The sequence below is a fragment of the Trematosphaeria pertusa genome (assembly GCF_010094035.1).
Source record: "Trematosphaeria pertusa strain CBS 122368 unplaced genomic scaffold BU26scaffold_8, whole genome shotgun sequence".
NCBI lineage: Eukaryota > Fungi > Ascomycota > Dothideomycetes > Pleosporales > Trematosphaeriaceae > Trematosphaeria > Trematosphaeria pertusa.
Window position 1 is genome coordinate 1,624,533 of NW_022987219.1, and position 16,288 is coordinate 1,640,820.

The following is a 16,288-nucleotide window of genomic DNA, read 5'->3' on the forward strand; positions in this document are numbered from 1 at the left end:
GCCCTCGGGCGAATTGTCCGAGCGAGTCGTATCTATGCGTCGAGCGCGTAAGCGAACTGTACCATGACGCCCAGCAGACGACACTTTGATTGCACTGCTATCTCTTTAATCAACATGGGACGTCCATACCCAGGTTGAGGGAATGATCATCTTTCAGAATGTCGCCGCTCCTAGTGATAGCGCCAGTCCAGGGTGTCGGGCCGCATATGAAGTTACATGGTATTTGGACGACCCAGCTCACCGCTAATACCTGGGGGAAGGGGTCTTAGAGCCTCGTTTCGAGGTCAAGATGACGACCACATCCCCACATCTTGGAGGCATGGAAAAGAGACTCCGAGTGAAAGAGGTGAGGTTGACGAGGATGTCGATCAGTTTCCCCTTCCATCAAAGTCCGCATTGCGTCAGCACGTGCCCGGAGTATCTGTTTCGCCGCTTCCCCGCCGCGACTGAGCACGCGCCAAGCCCATCTGCCTACACAAGCTTTCCACGCTCACTTCTACTTCAACACCAAGCTCGCAGTACCCCACTACACCCCTTCTTCAAACTTCTAATCGAACCGCACATACAAAGGCAACCGCAAACATGGCGGAAGCTTCCGCAAATCCACTCCTCTCGACCGCCCGCGCCTCCGATACTAGCCCCACCATACAGCTCCATCCGTTGGTACTCCTCACAATATCAGATTGTATAACTCGACACACGCTACGTCAACAATCAGGACCGGTAGCTGGCGCTATACTTGGGCAGCAAAATGGCCAGGAGGTCACAATGGAGGTTGCCTTCCAGGCGAAGCTGACACCCAATGCGGCGGGCGAGGTAGTATTGGATGATGAGTGGTTCAGCAAGCGACTGGAGGACTGTAAGTGTTTCTAGCATACTGGCGGTAGCTACTCTAGTCTCCATAAGGCAGTGTACTGACAACTCCTACAGTCAAAGACGTCCACAAGCAACCGCAGCTCGACCTTGTCGGTTGGTTCACACTTGGCCCCGCTTCAGGCCCGCAATCGCACATTCTGCCCATCCACGCGCGGATATCAGAGCTGTACACCGAATCGCCGATTCTCTGCCTATTCCATCCGTCAGATGCCGAGTCCGAAGCTACAGCGGCCGGCAAACTTCCCCTCACTCTGTACGAGTCGGTCTACGAGAGCGCAACAGGTGGCCCCAACGACAAGGCCATGGACATCGATGGCGCAGTGCAAAACAAGGCCTTGAAGTTTCGTGAGCTAGTGTACAGTGTGGAGACTGGCGAGGCGGAGATGATTGGTGTGGACTTCGTAGCACGAGGAGGCGGTAACGCAACTGCCGTTGACGGATCGGCTGCCGCCGTACCAAAGGCTACGGCTGAGTCGAGCAAAGTCGAGGAGGAGAAAGGCAAGAAGACGCGGGGAAAACAGAAGGAGAAGGAGAAAGCGAAGGAGGAAACCATCGACGAATCCGCTGTGCTCACTGCGGAAGACGACGAGCGTAAGTTGCAATGTCACGGCATTTCTCATGCAGAGCTAACAGGTGTTAGTCCTCTCCACACTCACCGCGAAGATGAACGCGATCCGTATGCTTAGCCGCCGCATCACCCTTCTCCGCATCTACCTCGCCTCCCTCCCACCGTCCTACCTCTCAGACCCCTCACTTCCCCTGAACCCCGCCCCAACCGCCGACCACCCACTTCCGCTCAACCACTCCATCCTCCGTAGCATATCCGCCACGCTCGCCCGCATTAACATTCTTGCCCCGCCAGACGCCGAAGCGTTTACGCTCGAATCGCAACAAGAGGCCTCTGACGTCCAGCTCGTGCAGCTCCTCTCCTCTATCACCAACTCCGTATCCGCCGCAAAGGATTTGGGCAAGAAAAGCCAGATTGTGGAGAACGGTAAGAGCCAAAGCAGGAGGGGTCCGCTGGGCGGAGGCTACGATGGCGGTGGCTCTAATCAATACTTCGACACTATCATCGGAGCCAGCGGCGGCTCTGGACGGCAGTTCGGAAATGAGCGGTGGTCATGAACTGAATCTGCTCAGACTACTAAGCGCTACTATCCCATTATGGCGTGGGTTGGCTAATGGGGCACCGCAGGGCGCGTTCGAAGGGTCCGGTTCGTGGTCTAGAGGAGATCGCAGCCTGATCTGATGGCCCTCCGGCGAATCATGATTGATTTGGTCATTTGCCGTATTTGGCGGCAGTTGACTTGACTTTGGGCTCAAAAGGCCTCCTGGCTGGCCAATGTTCGGCCGCAACGGTCAGGATTGCCACCAGCAGACCTTGTTTCTCCGGGCCAGACGCTGCAGGATCGAGACACTCAAATTGCCCAATTGATGCATGGGTACGTGTACGGCGCGAAATGGAAGGAATTGCTTCACGAACATGCATACCGTCAGGGATAAAATTAGCATAACATTCAGGCAAGCACTAGACCCGCAACAATGAGAAAATGATCACCTCCGCAATCCTGGCATGCGTTTGCACATTGAACGTCATTATAGTAAAACGTTACTATACACATCCGTAAATGCCTCGGAGAGAGGGCGGGGCAGGTAGTCTTCGCCTGTTGAAGGCCCTCAGGAGTAGTTTCCATAGCCTGAGCGTGAAATATGCTCGAATGTGCGCTGCGGCTATATGATGCCAGTGCAATGGATGCCATGGTCTCGATTCATTCTTGCTACATTCTCAAAGATTCGGGCAGTAACTCAGGATTCTAAACAGGAGTGCCTGGATCGGGTTATATCTCGAACCAAATAGAAACTGGAAACCCCCACAGTGTATCCGTAAGCAAGCACAGCCTTTGCACCTCACTCAGATCCGAACGTCCTCTTCTCATTGTTGGCTCGTCGCTTTGGCATTCCGAAGGCGAGCCGGATCCAGCACTTGCGATTCGGGTCCTTCGAACTGTCGTATTTCCATGCGCGAGATCTGTAGCCATTTGCTGTAGAATCTCTCCTTGTTGGTGTCCTTGTAGATATGGATCTGTCGGCGCATCTTGTCGAACTTGGAACGGGTTGAATTCGGCGACGGAGGTAGGGTGAGGGCGAGCGGGGAAGCGGTATGTTGGAAGGGCTCGTCGGAGGGGCCGTCCGTCCATAGGTATTCTGGACATCCATCAGAATCGCTCTTGAAGGCATCTGTGTCACAATCAGGCATACAGTTGGAAGACTCTTGTGGTACGCTCGGGCTCTCGAGCAGAGACTTCGGGGGTTGCTTGATTGGCGTGGATGGGTGTTGAGGTTGTTGGTCCTTTGTGTCTGTGTTTACGACTTCCCAGAAAGCTTTGATGGCTTCCTCGATTTGTGCTTTCCGCACGTCTTCTTTCGTTTGGAGCCCGTTCATTCCGATTACTGCTGATGATGGGGTAGCTTCTGCATCCGGTCCCCAAACTGTCAGCTCCGACGACCCGTTTGCATGTGACGGTTCGTGACTGCTCCAATCATCAGTGTCCGCAGTGCCGTTCACGTTCGCACTGCCGCCCCAGTCCCATCCATCGGACGCAAAGTCAAATCCGTCAGCAATGGCAGCAGAAGCCTCCAGATCCTCAGAAGAGAGATATTCGAGGACCCAGCTATCGTCGAGGTTGTCCAACGGATGGGAGTAATCCGTCGTAATTGGGTGCATGGGGTCGGTACTCCGGACATAATCATCATCGGCATCCTCTGTTTCTGTCTTCATCCTCTTTGTTTCTTTCACCACCACGTCCTCGGGGTAAATCTCTAGTTTCAATGGGGACTTTGGCGGTTTTGGCACCTCGCCTTCTACCTTCTCCTTGAACTTCACCCTCTCAATCGTCGTCCTATGGTTGGCTGGCGGGAAGTGCTGCCTGACATCCCAAGCAGCATTCGCGTACTCGTTCTCCAGCTCGCTCACCAAGCTTGATATTTCTGCGGCTCCTGGCGACCCTTTCTCCATCAGTCTGTTCCGGAAACTAGTGGCTCTGTCTAGCTTGCGTTTCCATGACGAGGTCCATGCATCTTGCTGACATTTTCCGCAGCTGTGCGGCACCTTAAGGATAATATATGCCTCAGCGCAACAAGCCGCTTTGATGCTTGACCGGGTTGGTTTGTGATAGGTGCCTCCACAGCGCGACTTGCGGAACTTGAGGGAATGATGGCAAGTAAACTGGAACTGGATGACCTTGCACATCTTCTCGGTCATCGACTGACAGGTAAAGTCTTGGCCAGAGCGAAAGTTGGGAAGCTTGGAAGAAGCGCGTGAACTGGTGGAACTAAGGTCATATCCGCAGAGATGGTTGATTGAGACGTAAAAAGAAGCAGTGATGGAGAAGGTCCCGATATGGCGTTGCCCCGGGAGACGCGTCCGGAAGGCGGAGATTAATGGAGACCTGCTATGTCGTAAGGTTAGTATTGCTCCCGAGTAATGTCGGAATACCTTCTGGCTCCTGCTTAGGGAAGTTACCAAGCAATCAGTAGAGGCAGAAGGGCAACCTACAGTCGAATGTTGCCGCGTTGTGATGCAAGGGTATGTCCGTCCGGCGTCCCACTGGCCTGCTGCTACTTCACTTGCGACTAGGAGAGCACTCCCGGTGGGTTACTTGTCCTATCTCAAAGGCAGAGAAGACGGAAGCTTTCGTGGTGAGGTGTGAGTCGCACCCAGGTCCGCTAAGATAGAGCTATGGGATTGGAGATCCCACCGGAAGCGAGTCGAATTGTCGGCACAGCACGCCGCAAGCTGCTAACGCATAGATGACGAGGCGGGTGGTTGGACAGAAGGAGGAGAAGATATAAGACGAGGCCGGGAGCCGACACAGAGTTGGCGGAATCAAGCCACCACCAATGTCTCATGAAAGTTGCAGGCTAATCGCGTGCGTTTGTACCTAGGTATGACCGGCTTGTCAGCTTGAGTGAAAGTGATGGTGAGTGATCGGAAATCGGTGAAAGTGAACGGGGTCGGACCGCATCTTGGCACCGCAGTATCACCGCGATGCAGACGCGCACGAATCGCCAGGTTGATAACGCTGACGACATGAAGCGATGCCGTGGCGAGGGTCGGAGAAATGTATCGATGAGGCGGGGTGCGCGCGGTTGCGTCACCCAATCGCGATAGTGGTACGTAATCACCTGACGCAGGGAAGGTGCGATCTTCGCCACGAGTAGCAATCCAGGCGAGTCTACCTCGGCGAAAACAGACGAAGGAAGAGCCATTCCAGGTATACGGCACGCCGCTGATATCCAAACTATTTGCTGGCCGTCTCCTTCAGCATCTCCTGCTGATATAAATTCCGCCTTCCTCATCTTGCAGCACAAACCTAAAATCGGCTCTGCCTACATCGGGGGCATTGCGGTCTTCGCGTCGGACATCGCGGCCAAGCCGCCTATGTTGGCCCTCTCGTTCGATACGGAAAAGGCGGAGGCCAGCATGACAGGACGACGGCGGGGCCCAGGCATCTGATCCTCCTATCCTGCCTCGACCCTAAGAGTAATGGCTGACTAGGCAAGAAGGAAACAAGGGAAATACTTCCGTCCGGAGGCATGTGCTCAATAAGCTCAACTAGATGTCGCACGAGTGCTGTCGGAAAGCGCTTCCCGGAGAACCTGGCAGAGCCTGTGGGCTTGGGCGAGGTGTGCGGTATAAGAACGGCGCTCCAAGCGAAGGGATTTGTGAAGGCAGCATGGGCCGATGGCCTACGAATGAGGAGCATGTGTATGGAACAATCATAAGTCTACGACAGTGTCAGCACATCTGTACGCGGGGAGATACACAAGAACCTCAAGACGAACCTGACAAACTGGTCCCCATCTCTAAGAGAAGCATTCGATCCGTCAGCGGCATGCGTCTCCTCTGCCGATTACATCCAAACCACGTACTCACATGACCTCACCCTCCCTATCCCCCTTCACGCTCTACCCTCTCACAAGCCCATCCGCACACCCAGCTCGGGACCAATCTGCCGAGCCTAAGATCCTACACTCCACATGAAACATCCCCGACCCCGGACCCCTGGCGCCGTTGTTTCTAGCCGCCGGAGCGTCGGGATGCCGCGTTTGACAGGTGATCCCCGCAGCACGAACGACTCGTGCGGCGCGGCTCGGTTTCGCATTCATGGTTGCTAAGATTAGGTCAAAAGGCATAAGAACAGTAATATAGAGAAGAGACTGGGAGAGACGTGTTGTGGGAATGTGGTTGATGAATGAATGACCTGAGCCTGAGCCGAGGTTGGATTAGATATCGGCTTTTGTTTGGCTTGGAAGTGGGCCTGTGTACAAAAGAAAAAGAAAATGGCGTAGGCCTTGATGAAGAAGCGAAAACCAGACCCGCTGAACGGTGCCGCCGCAAACAAATAACAAGAAAGCGCCCACCGTCGTAAACTCGTCGCATCTCATTACGCATTACAATGCATTCGTGACGCGCAAGGCGCGACTAGGCCGTTAGAAAACGTGTGTGCGTGGCGAATGCGGACATTCTGGGGAAGATCCAGGAATGGAACAACAAAGGAAAAATAGACTCAGTATCGGACGACAGGAGGAAGCGCAGCTTCGTCCTGAATCATAACGCCACCCTTGACACCCTCCTTCTCAATCCTCTGCATCCAGCCATCTTTGCGCTCTTTCTTGAGCATCCACCCGCTGAGGACTCTCCGCAGCTTCGACTTCTGCTCTTCTTTTCGCGTGTTGGGCGGGAGCTGGACCACATTCGAGTATGCGTGCTCACGGCCTCGCGAAGCGGGGGCTACATCCGTGCTGATCTTGCGCGAGAAATTGGGTGCTTGCAAGCGGCCATCGCTGCTCAATTTGATGCTTGGAGAGCGGGAGAGGGCGCTCGCACTCTGCTGCGGTGCGTGGCCACCGTTCATGCTGAACTTGAGGTGGTCATCGAGGTGACGGGTTGATGACATGGCGGACATCATTTGATCAAAGTCCATGGAAGACTCCAGGTGTGGAGCAGTTCGCTTCTGCATTGATACCGGTCGGGGTGTAGCGCTGGCTGAAACTTGCGGATGAGCATTTGCGTAGCGCACAGCTAAGGAGTCGGATCCGCTTCTTCGATGGTGCCGCCGGACTGCTGCTGCGTACTCTTGCTGCTGCTTGTCTTGAGAGCGCATCACTGTCGCGATGTGGGCACTCTGTATTTGCGATTTGCGTTGCTCTTTCCTCTGTTGTTCAGAGTCCTTCCATGTGTCCAGACTAGGAAGTGGAGGCAGCTCTCTGTTTAGGTTCAGTTCCGGTTTCTTCTCCTGCTCCGGACGCTCCAGATGTCCATTGGACGTGACTGGTCTGCTGTTACTTCGGGAGCTCGACTTGCGCTGCAAGCCCCAGCTTCTCCATCCGTGAGACGAGCCGCTGCGCTTTGGCTGACCCTGCGATGATTGGCTGTTCATGGTGCGTAGGGATTCACGGGACTGACTCCGGCTCAAGGCGGCTGATGCAGGGAAGATGTATTCTCTGATACCAGCTTTGATGCTGCTTGCGCGACTGGGCGGCCGGTGTGCTTCCTGCGATGCCGATTGGGGTTGCGAAGCGAGCTGTTGCCGTCGTTTCTCCAACTCTTGACGCATCCACTCTGCAGCTTGAGCATCAGCGACTGCGGCTGCACTCTCAAAATGACGAGAGGTCCGCTTTGAGCTCCTCGATGACGTAAAGGCGGCGGAGGTAGGTGCAGTTGAGCCATTGTTCAGATGGGCATCGGTTGAAGCAGACAGTGGCGTTCCGATGCTTTTTGCATCGTCAGAGTCTGTCGTTTCGGTGCGCATCGTTGCTGTTCTGGGAGCTTCCGCTGTGGCAGACTTGACGTGTCTCCTTCGTTCCGCCTCTTTGTCCGCAGCGTGCTCCGCTCTTCGCCTGCCCGTATTTGCTTGCATGGGCAGGTCAGGGTAGGTTTTCGCCGTGGCATCAGTGCGATCGCTCTTGTGGCTGTGATGGTGTCTCCTTGCATCGTGCACGTTCCTCGCCTCGATTGGCGCGCCTGTGGGTGCGCGCACCTGCACCTGGGGTCTCTGTTCGCTCCGCCTGGCTGGTCCGTTGAAATCCAGCTTCGGATCGGTGTCGGCGAAGTCATGATCGGAGGGCTTGAAGTTCTGGAGGATGAGGGCGCATGCTGCACGCAGCTCCTGGTTAGTCTTTGGGTCGAGGAGCCGGCGGTTTATGTAGGGCGAGTCCAGGGTAGATATGCTGCTGCTTTTTGAGCGGTGTCTGCGGTGCGAGGAGGAATGCTTTGGAGTCGGCTCCGGCGTCTGTTTGGCATGCGCGTCGGATTTCGGAGGTACCTTCTGTGGAAGGGTAAGCTAGAGCACCTAGGTACCAATTGAAGTGGGTGCTGGAACAGTGGGCGAGTGCAGGGCCATTGAGCACTTACCACGGGCGCGAGATTGAAGGAAAACTTTCTCTTCATGGTAGGCAACCGGTGTAGCGCTGCTGCGGTGTGCGCGTTGTCGTTGCAACACGGAGAGGGCGAAGCGTGGGAGAAGTGGTACAACGGCAGCTCAAGCTCCCCGGCGACGCGGGAGGGAAGGTTGGCGGAACGGGAGACAGACGCGAGGGGGCTATTTCATGTCTCTGACAGGAATGCTAGCCGACGACAGGTATAATGCTACCGTGGTAAGGAATATGCGCGCGGTCGTGCGGGACGTCTGTCGCTGGGGCGGTCGAGAGTGCGGGCGTGAGAAAAGAAATAGTGGTTCAAGGCTCCTGGCTCCGTCGGCCTGCCAGGAGGTGCTTCGTTTCAGACGGCTGCTTGAGCGGACAGGGACCAGGCGGCGAGCAGGGGGCCTGGATTGATGGGCACCGGGGGCCTGTTTCGGGCACCCAAACCGCGCGGGCCAATCACGCGCGCCCACGGCTGGAGGCTGGACAGGCGGCCCACGGCGCGATGAAGCTGTTGACCAGCAGTCTGCTGATGGACGGCGCCACCACTCTGCGCTCCAGCAATCACCATCCACCGCTCCTGCGCGCTGCCCATCATCTGCCCAGATGCGCAGCCAGCCCTGCGACCACCGGGCCCATCGTCATCGATTTCGCGAGCGAGTGGCAGCGCGACGCATCGCGATTCCTCGTCGCAATTCTCCCAGCTGCAGTCGCGTGCAGCAACCGCCTTGGCTGCGTCGGTCTGCAGCTGTCTCCCCCGCCTTCCGGGCCTCGAAAGCTGCCACTCCTGAAGCCACTGTCGCTAGCGGCGCGAAGAGCAATGCCTCATCCCACAGCGCGGAGCACACCGCGCTGCTCTTTACTGCAAACGCCCTGGTGCGATCCCGGTCTTCCAAGGCCGTCTGGCCGCTATTGCTTTTTCAATATTTCATCAATTGCGTGCGGGAGTCATCAACAAACTCTCCGATGCCAAAAATATGCCCTGTCCCTGATTGCTTCCCCCCACAACACCAGCGGTTAGCGGTGCGGTGCCCCACCACACGCCGTGGAACGTGAAACAGAACGCAAACGGTGCCTCGTCATCCCTCATAACCGTCACTCTATCGCTGGCAGCTTCGACCACCGTTCAAACATCCTTCTTGCTCTGTTTCTTCTTTACGCCCATTTTCCTTGACGCTTGGCCTGTTTGGATAAAGACGCCAGCCGGGTCCGCGGTCAAGGGCCAAATTGCCTTCGTCTTCGCTTCATTGATCTCCGACCAAGATATATTGCTAACCATTTCAACAACCATCAGCCACAGGAACAGAGCAGTGGCTCACGCTTCTATCATTTACCTGCTGCCTGGGGGTTATGCTGTGTAACAGTCAGATACGGGCGGACAGACCCTTTGGCCTGGCGGCCTCACTAAGCTGATGGCACTCGATAGCACCTTCCCAGCGTAGTGTACACCCCCCTGCTAACAGCCTGGAGGGAACACGCATGCGGTCAGAGAACACGAGGGGATAGGCTTTGGAGACTCTTAGCCATCTGCCCAGGCACCAGACAGTGACCCCATAGTGCTCCGAGCACCTACATCCGGAGATTGATCTCTTTGGGACGAGGGATCCCATGCGGATCCACAGATATGTAGACCGCTTTCGGGTTATCAGCTGCATTCCTCCTGTTTGAGATGTCTAGGCCAGAGGGTGTGTTTAGGCTTCGTAGGATGGCCCACTCGGTTCGAAGAGGGAAGTCGACGAGGCTAGGGCCAACCCCTTAAATCCCACAGTTTTTCCTGCATCAGAACTCCATCATGCGGTTGGATATCAGTCTCACGTGGAAAGCATGGTTTGCTGGACACTCCTACTTCGAAGACTCCCAAACACACTACATAGCAATTCACGAAAACATGGACTTCACGACATCAGACGAACTTGGGCACAGCACCAACATCGGGCAGCGCTCATACCAACCAACCTTATCGTCACACAATGACCCACAGCCAACCTCAATACCCCTCCTTCAGGGAGTTCTCAACAAGCCTTGACAAGCACCGCACACGAAGCCACAACTGTCACACTTTATCATCACGCACAAACGTCGAAGCCAGCCTGTGACCTTGCCTTCAACCAGACGACAACGAGCAGCCGCTACTGCAGGTTCCATGGCCCGTTCGTCGAAACTCAACATCAAAGCTACCTCTTCCTCGGCAATAGCCTACCAGTACGCCATCCTCTTCCTCCTCGCACTGAATCACCTCCTCGATACGCATCCACGCCATTTCCGATACCGCCAGCGCTGCGCTGCAGAGAACGCAGACGACGACGACGATTCCGATGACTCGTATTATGATGATGAGCCTACGCCTCCGTCCTCACCACCATCCTCACCGCCTCCACAGCGGCACAGGTCTGCGGCTCCTTCTCCCTCTCATCCTTTTCCACAAACGGTTCCCCCACGATGGCGTCCTTCCGAGCCCTCCCTTTACGAACTCGAGCACGCCGAGGTGAGGACGAAATGTAGGGCTCCCGTGCCCGGGTTAACCAATGCGCAGATGAGAGACGCGTGGGTCAGGATGCGGGCCGTCAGACTGATACCAGTGCGGAAGAGGGTGCGGTGGGGGAATGTGCAGGTATTCCGGTATGAGAGAGATGAAGAATCCGAGGGAGGGGGCAACGCTGCGCCAGGCGCGCATGGACAGACCAACGATGCTCAGCAGTAACGGGATATACGTCTGCTATACACGAACGTTTACGACAGCCACGAGGATACGCAATGCCTATGACTAGGAAGCAGCCACGAAGTCTCAAGCATGAAACGAATCAAGATACCTCAGTCAAACATACATACATGTAACTACCTTACCAAACAACACCATTCAGACTCCGCACCTATGACGAACCCAAGCCCAGCCTCCTAGGCAACTTCCCCCTCCACACCCACGCCGCCCCCACAGCAGCCACACTCACAGCCCCCGCCAGCAACCCCAAATTACTCACGCTCGTCTCTTCCTTCACCCGCCCAATCCGCGTCTTCTTTTTCCCATCCCCAAACACCACTTTGCTCGCACTCTGCCCACTACGGTTCCCACCCGTGACCTCAAAATCCTCCCAGTCAACCTTACTCAACACCTCCTGATATTCCACCACAGTCCCGCTCCAGTTCTGCGTAATCTTCCCGTCCTTCGTCTTATACCAGCTTCCGCACTTCGGGTCCGCGAAGGAGGATTTCGAAAGGATGGCCTGGATCTTCTCGTTGAAGACATCCGTCTTACTTTGCTTCGGCATGATGCCGATTCGTTCCCCTCTGTGCCGCGCATCTAGCACCGCACGCACCAATTCGTTCAAATACCTGCTCTGCGCTTCGATCATCAGCACAATCGAATTATGCCCCAGGTTCGTGTTCGGCCCGTAGAACATGCCGAAATTCGGGAGCGAGGGCACGGTAGTGCCGTACAGCGCCGAGGCGCCTCCAGCCCAGATATCCGAGAGCGCCTGGCCGTCTGCGCCGGTGATCTTGATCGGGAAGAGGAACTCCACGGTGCGGAAGCCCGTCGCCAGGACAAGGAAATCATGCTCGTGGTGCACGGTGCCGCCGTGGCCATCCTCGACCTCGACGCCCGTCTCAGTGATGCGGACAATCTTGTTCGTTTCGAGCGTGGTCTTCGGGTCGGCGACAGCGGGGTAGTAGTCGTCCGTGATAATCACTCTCTTGCAGCCAGGCGCGTAGTCCGGGACCAGTTTCTCCCACAGGTCCGGACGGTTGGGGATTTGCGCTTTCATCGTGTCCTGGCACCATTCGCGGATTTGGTCGGCGAAGGGCGACTCGGGCGCGGTGACGGCGGAGTAGAAAGACTCGCGGTAGTCCATTTGCTGGGCGCGCACGCGCCATCGGAGGGGTGGTAGGTAGCGGTAGAGGAAGCGGCGGAGGGAGGAGACGGGGCCGTCGCCGCGGGGGATGATCCAGTTGGGGGTGCGTTGGTAGATTACTAGGTCTTTGGTGGAGGGGAGGATCTCGGGGATGATTTGGGCGGCGGTGGCGCCTGGATTGTCCCAAGTCAGTATTTAGTTTAAGAGGATGGTGGAGCCGTAGGTGGAGGAGACATGCCATTCCCAATAACCCCAACCTTCTTCCCCTCAATGCTGTAACTCCAATCCCACCGAGCACTGTGCATAACCTTCCCTCGAAACCGCTCTAACCCCTCGATATCCGGGTACATGGGCTGATTCAACTGGCCCACCGCACTGACCAAAAAATCGCACTCAATCGTATAGCCGGGGCTGGACTCAGCGTCCTTGCCGCCCGTGACACTGACATCGACTTTCCAGCGCGAGGAGGAGGCGTCCCATGTTGCAGCGTCGACCGACGTGTTGAAGCGGATGTATTTGTAAAGGTGGTATTTGTGGGCTACATTGCGAAGGTAGTCCTAGCAGAGGGGGTTAGCCAGGAGGTAAAGGGAGGAGGGAAGAGGGAAGAGGAGAACGTACAAGGATTTCTTCCTGGCCAGGGTATTCGCGCGTCCAGTCGGGGTTTTGCTCGAAGGAGTAGGAGTAGAGCATGCTCCATACTGCAATGTATCAGCTCAGTGGATTTCCGATGGCCCCAGGGTTTCTGAACCTACCATCGCAGCAGCAGCCAGGGTATTTGTTATCACTACCTGCCGTTAGTATCTCTTCTCTCACCCGCTGCCGACCCTCATGGTGGAAAGAAACTTACTACCACGTCCCGCCCACACCAGAGCTCTTCTCCACAATGATAAAGTTGTGGCATTGGTTCCGCTTGACGAGATCAATAGCCATACAAATCCCTAAACCACATCACATCAGCTTAAAAACCTTCCTTCTCCCCCAAGAAAGACAAAGTTCGAAACCCCAAAATCCACATACCAGAGATCCCCGCCCCAATGATGACGACAGCCGCCTGCGTATGATCCTTATTCCCCACAGGAACCTGCGGCCACGGCTGCGTTCCGCCCATCTTTCCGGGCCGTCTTTAACGTATACGAGGCCAGAAGCACGGTGGGGGAGAACAATGCACAGAGCACAGAGGGCAGAGCAAGAAGAGGATGAAAGAGACGGAGCAGGGAAGCTGGAGGTAAGCTTCCGCAACGGAAGGCGTGCAAGCCTCGGGGTTCCGGGTGGGAGTGCATCGTGCGCAAAGTAGTTATTTGAGGACCATAGTCAGACCAGCGACGAGCGGAACCTTTCCGTCGAGCTCAACCGAGCTGCGACCCCTCCCCTCATACCCGATGGACCGTCGCACGAGCTATTTAGCTCCTCGGCATGGTCTACGGATAGGCGTTGCTAGTGTAGCTGCCACGCAGTCACTCCCCGGTGCTTCCCCGTCTCCTAGAGAGCCGACTCCTCTTGCAAGCTGATGGGTTGAGACGCTTCAAATCATCTAGTTTATCATCGTTGGTAGCATACGTTCGTGTCTTTTCGCGAGGGGAGGAAAGCTCTCTGTGGGATGTGGCGGATAACCGGGGCTGAGCTTCTCCAAAGTGTGGGGAAAGAAGGTTGTGGCGTCAGCGCTAACCTACATTGGGGGTTGATGTCATTGGCCGAGTCGACGAGAGCGAGTCGAGCCTCCTAACCGAACACAAAAGCGAGTGAGAAAAGAGTCGAATCTTGTAGTTGAAATAAGGTTGGTATCGTACTATGTCATAACATGCATGTTTTGGGTGATGACTGCTTCATGCTTCCCTCCATTTGATGCTGCTGCTCGAAATGGCATGAAAAATGAAAGCCTCTGGCGCCGTACACATGTGCAAAGGAAAGTGTACCTCCAGTAGTATAGTGTCCCGATCATTTTATGGGCTCTCAGAACCCTTGCTCACGATGCCACTTCTCTTCCCACCCGGGGAAATACGGACTATCATCCAGCGTATGCGGTTCCCAATCCTTTGGCACCCACCCCTTCTCCACCTGTTCTCTCGCATACTGCTCTAGCGCCGGCTTGACAACATGCTCTGTATGCCAGGTATTCTTGTATTCCATCAAGTTCTTCTTTCCCTCGTTCAGAATCTTCAGGATCAGCGCAGGAATATACGGCTCGTCACGGAAAGCCTCCACCGGGGTGAATAGCGCCTTGAAGTTGAACACAATAGCGGCTGAGAGCGGGAGACGCCGCAGGGTCTGCCAGTCAACGCGTAGGTTGCAACGCGAAAGCACGAGATCGGCCATCTGAACATCGCGGTACTTCTCATGGGGATCACCGGGCGGCATATAGAGCGGCTGATCGACTTCCAGGCCCCAGGATCCGCGCTGGATAGCTTTGTCCGTGGGTTTCTTCGTGAAATATCTGCCCCGAAAATTAGCACCTCCTGTGCAGCTCTTCTCTAAGCACTGTGACACCTACCTGTCCATCGAGAACTGCATCTTCTCCTTATAATCAGGTATCGGCTTGTGGATCTCAGCAAGGTTGAGTCCAATCTTAGTTGCGACATTCCAGCCCAGCGCACTGCAGATCATACCCGCTCGGAAAGAATAGTATCCAGTCTCCGGATCTCGCAATGTGATGGCAAAGTCTTCAGGAACGTTGTTCAGGAGGACGTGGAGGGGAGGCGTGTTCTTGAGATCGGATTCGGTGTTCAGTATGCCGTTGTAGAATACCATTTTCTCCTTGTCGAGGCGGAAATATTGCGGGTAACGTGCGCATAGGAATTGCAGAGCCATTTCCATCAACTCCTTGCAAGCGAGTTCTGAGCCGGGGAGCGCATCTAAGACCGCCTTGCCGTGCTTTGCGAATAGATCCTGTCGCTGCTTGATGCGTTGCTCGTACGTGTCCTCGAGTTCAAGCCACCAATCGGGCTCCAGTTTCGTGAGAGCTGGTCGCACATTAACCCTTAATTAAAATACTTCCTCGCACTCACTTACACATGGTCTGGTGGTATGCCCATCGGAATGGCCTGTAAGGCCTTGGCTTCGCTTTCTTGATGTCAAATTCAGGGTATGGTTGGGGAAGAGGCACGCCGCTTAGGATCGCATAATCCGGGAAGTCTCCTAGGGCCTTGATCTCGGCTACTGAGAAGTCGCACGGGACGAACATTGTGTCCTTCGCATCGCGGATTTCGGTGGTGAAGGGTACACATTCTTTCTTCTCAGGCGGAGCAACCAATTTCTCTTTGGTCTTGTCCAGTTTCGATGCTAGGCCAGGAATCTCGGCGAGAGTGAATCGGCGTGATGGGGGAAACGCATCCGAGTAGTCGGGTGTTGGTATATCCTCCGGCTGCTTCTTTCCCGGCGATAGAGATCGAGGAGGGGTGTTCGAGCCCGACGCCCGCCGACGTCGGATATGGATTCGATGCAAGATCACATCGCGTCTTCCTTGCTTGAACAGAAATAGAAAGGCTGAGCTAGCCACAAAGGCTGCACCAAGCAGCAGCAATAGTATGTTGAGCATTCTGACAGAGGAGGCAGAGGAGGTGTCCAGGTGAAGAAAGAGCAGAAGAATAGAGGCAGTAGAATGGTAGAAAGGTGGGAAAGCGGATGCTCTACCGAGGGAGGCGTGGGCGCGGGCTCGACAAGTTGCACAGCAGGAGGGGAGATAGTTAGCGAGAGGTACGGTGAAGCGACCGGCTATGCTAACGAAAAAGCTCGGATCCTTATATCAAAACGGAAAGAAGACCTCCCATGGAAAAGTCGGCTGATATTTGCGATATTCGCGTGGATAACGGGCAGTGAAGTCTTATCAAGAAGCAAGAGCGGGGCGCGCGGTGACGAAGTAGATAGGAATCGAAGGCGCGGCGGCAGAGCGAACGCCCGAACGGGAAAATTGAAGAGACGGTCGGCCACACGCCCAATTCCAAGGCCCCGTTCGAGAATACACGTACCAGGATGATTGGAAAGCAGCCAACGCAAGCACGGCATCGCTCGCGTGGAGGGGGCTATCAGGATCCCGAGATGTGATCCCCCGCTAAGCCCTCCAGCCACATCCAAGGTGGGAGCTTACCGAAGTTGGTATGCGAGTCCAGTCCGTTTGCCGCCCACTCCACTCTGCGATATGAAAT

General features: G+C 55.5%; 6 protein-coding genes across 6 annotated transcripts; 2 read left to right on the forward strand and 4 right to left on the reverse strand.

The window, feature by feature from the left end:
- Positions 1–487: 487 nt before the first annotated feature.
- Positions 488–2,436, forward strand: BU26DRAFT_458719 (uncharacterized protein). Its single transcript, XM_033824989.1, has 3 exons — positions 488–859; positions 931–1,467; positions 1,517–2,436. The coding sequence occupies exons 1-3, from the start codon at positions 583–585 to the stop codon at positions 1,999–2,001; spliced, it is 1,299 nt and encodes a 432-aa protein (XP_033683428.1). The 5' UTR covers positions 488–582; the 3' UTR covers positions 2,002–2,436.
- A 118-nt stretch (positions 2,437–2,554) lies between these two features.
- Positions 2,555–4,475, reverse strand: BU26DRAFT_520104 (uncharacterized protein). Its single transcript, XM_033829227.1, has one exon. The coding sequence runs from the start codon at positions 4,136–4,138 to the stop codon at positions 2,810–2,812; it is 1,329 nt and encodes a 442-aa protein (XP_033683429.1). The 5' UTR covers positions 4,139–4,475; the 3' UTR covers positions 2,555–2,809.
- Positions 4,476–6,377: 1,902 nt separating this feature from the next.
- On the reverse strand, positions 6,378–8,494 carry BU26DRAFT_333876 (uncharacterized protein). The gene is made up of 2 exons (XM_033822221.1): positions 8,294–8,494; positions 6,378–8,207 (listed from the first exon to the last, which is right to left on the reverse strand). Exons 1-2 carry the CDS (start codon positions 8,327–8,329, stop codon positions 6,447–6,449), a joined length of 1,797 nt encoding a protein of 598 aa, XP_033683430.1. The 5' UTR covers positions 8,330–8,494; the 3' UTR covers positions 6,378–6,446.
- A 1,891-nt stretch (positions 8,495–10,385) lies between these two features.
- On the forward strand, positions 10,386–11,002 carry BU26DRAFT_605892 (uncharacterized protein; the record flags this gene model as incomplete). Its single annotated transcript, XM_033835623.1, has 2 exons — positions 10,386–10,786; positions 10,835–11,002. The coding sequence occupies exons 1-2, from the start codon at positions 10,445–10,447 to the stop codon at positions 11,000–11,002; spliced, it is 510 nt and encodes a 169-aa protein (XP_033683431.1). The 5' UTR covers positions 10,386–10,444.
- Positions 11,003–11,171: 169 nt separating this feature from the next.
- BU26DRAFT_541086 (flavin-binding monooxygenase-like protein) lies at positions 11,172–13,597 on the reverse strand (the record flags this gene model as incomplete). The annotated part of the gene is made up of 6 exons (XM_033831581.1): positions 13,167–13,597; positions 12,997–13,087; positions 12,902–12,933; positions 12,768–12,847; positions 12,388–12,706; positions 11,172–12,322 (listed from the first exon to the last, which is right to left on the reverse strand). Exons 1-6 carry the CDS (start codon positions 13,255–13,257, stop codon positions 11,172–11,174), a joined length of 1,764 nt encoding a protein of 587 aa, XP_033683432.1. The 5' UTR covers positions 13,258–13,597.
- A 488-nt stretch (positions 13,598–14,085) lies between these two features.
- BU26DRAFT_333985 (uncharacterized protein) lies at positions 14,086–15,953 on the reverse strand. Its single transcript, XM_033822222.1, has 3 exons — positions 15,156–15,953; positions 14,638–15,106; positions 14,086–14,580 (listed from the first exon to the last, which is right to left on the reverse strand). Exons 1-3 carry the CDS (start codon positions 15,679–15,681, stop codon positions 14,100–14,102), a joined length of 1,476 nt encoding a protein of 491 aa, XP_033683433.1. The 5' UTR covers positions 15,682–15,953; the 3' UTR covers positions 14,086–14,099.
- Positions 15,954–16,288: the final 335 nt, after the last annotated feature.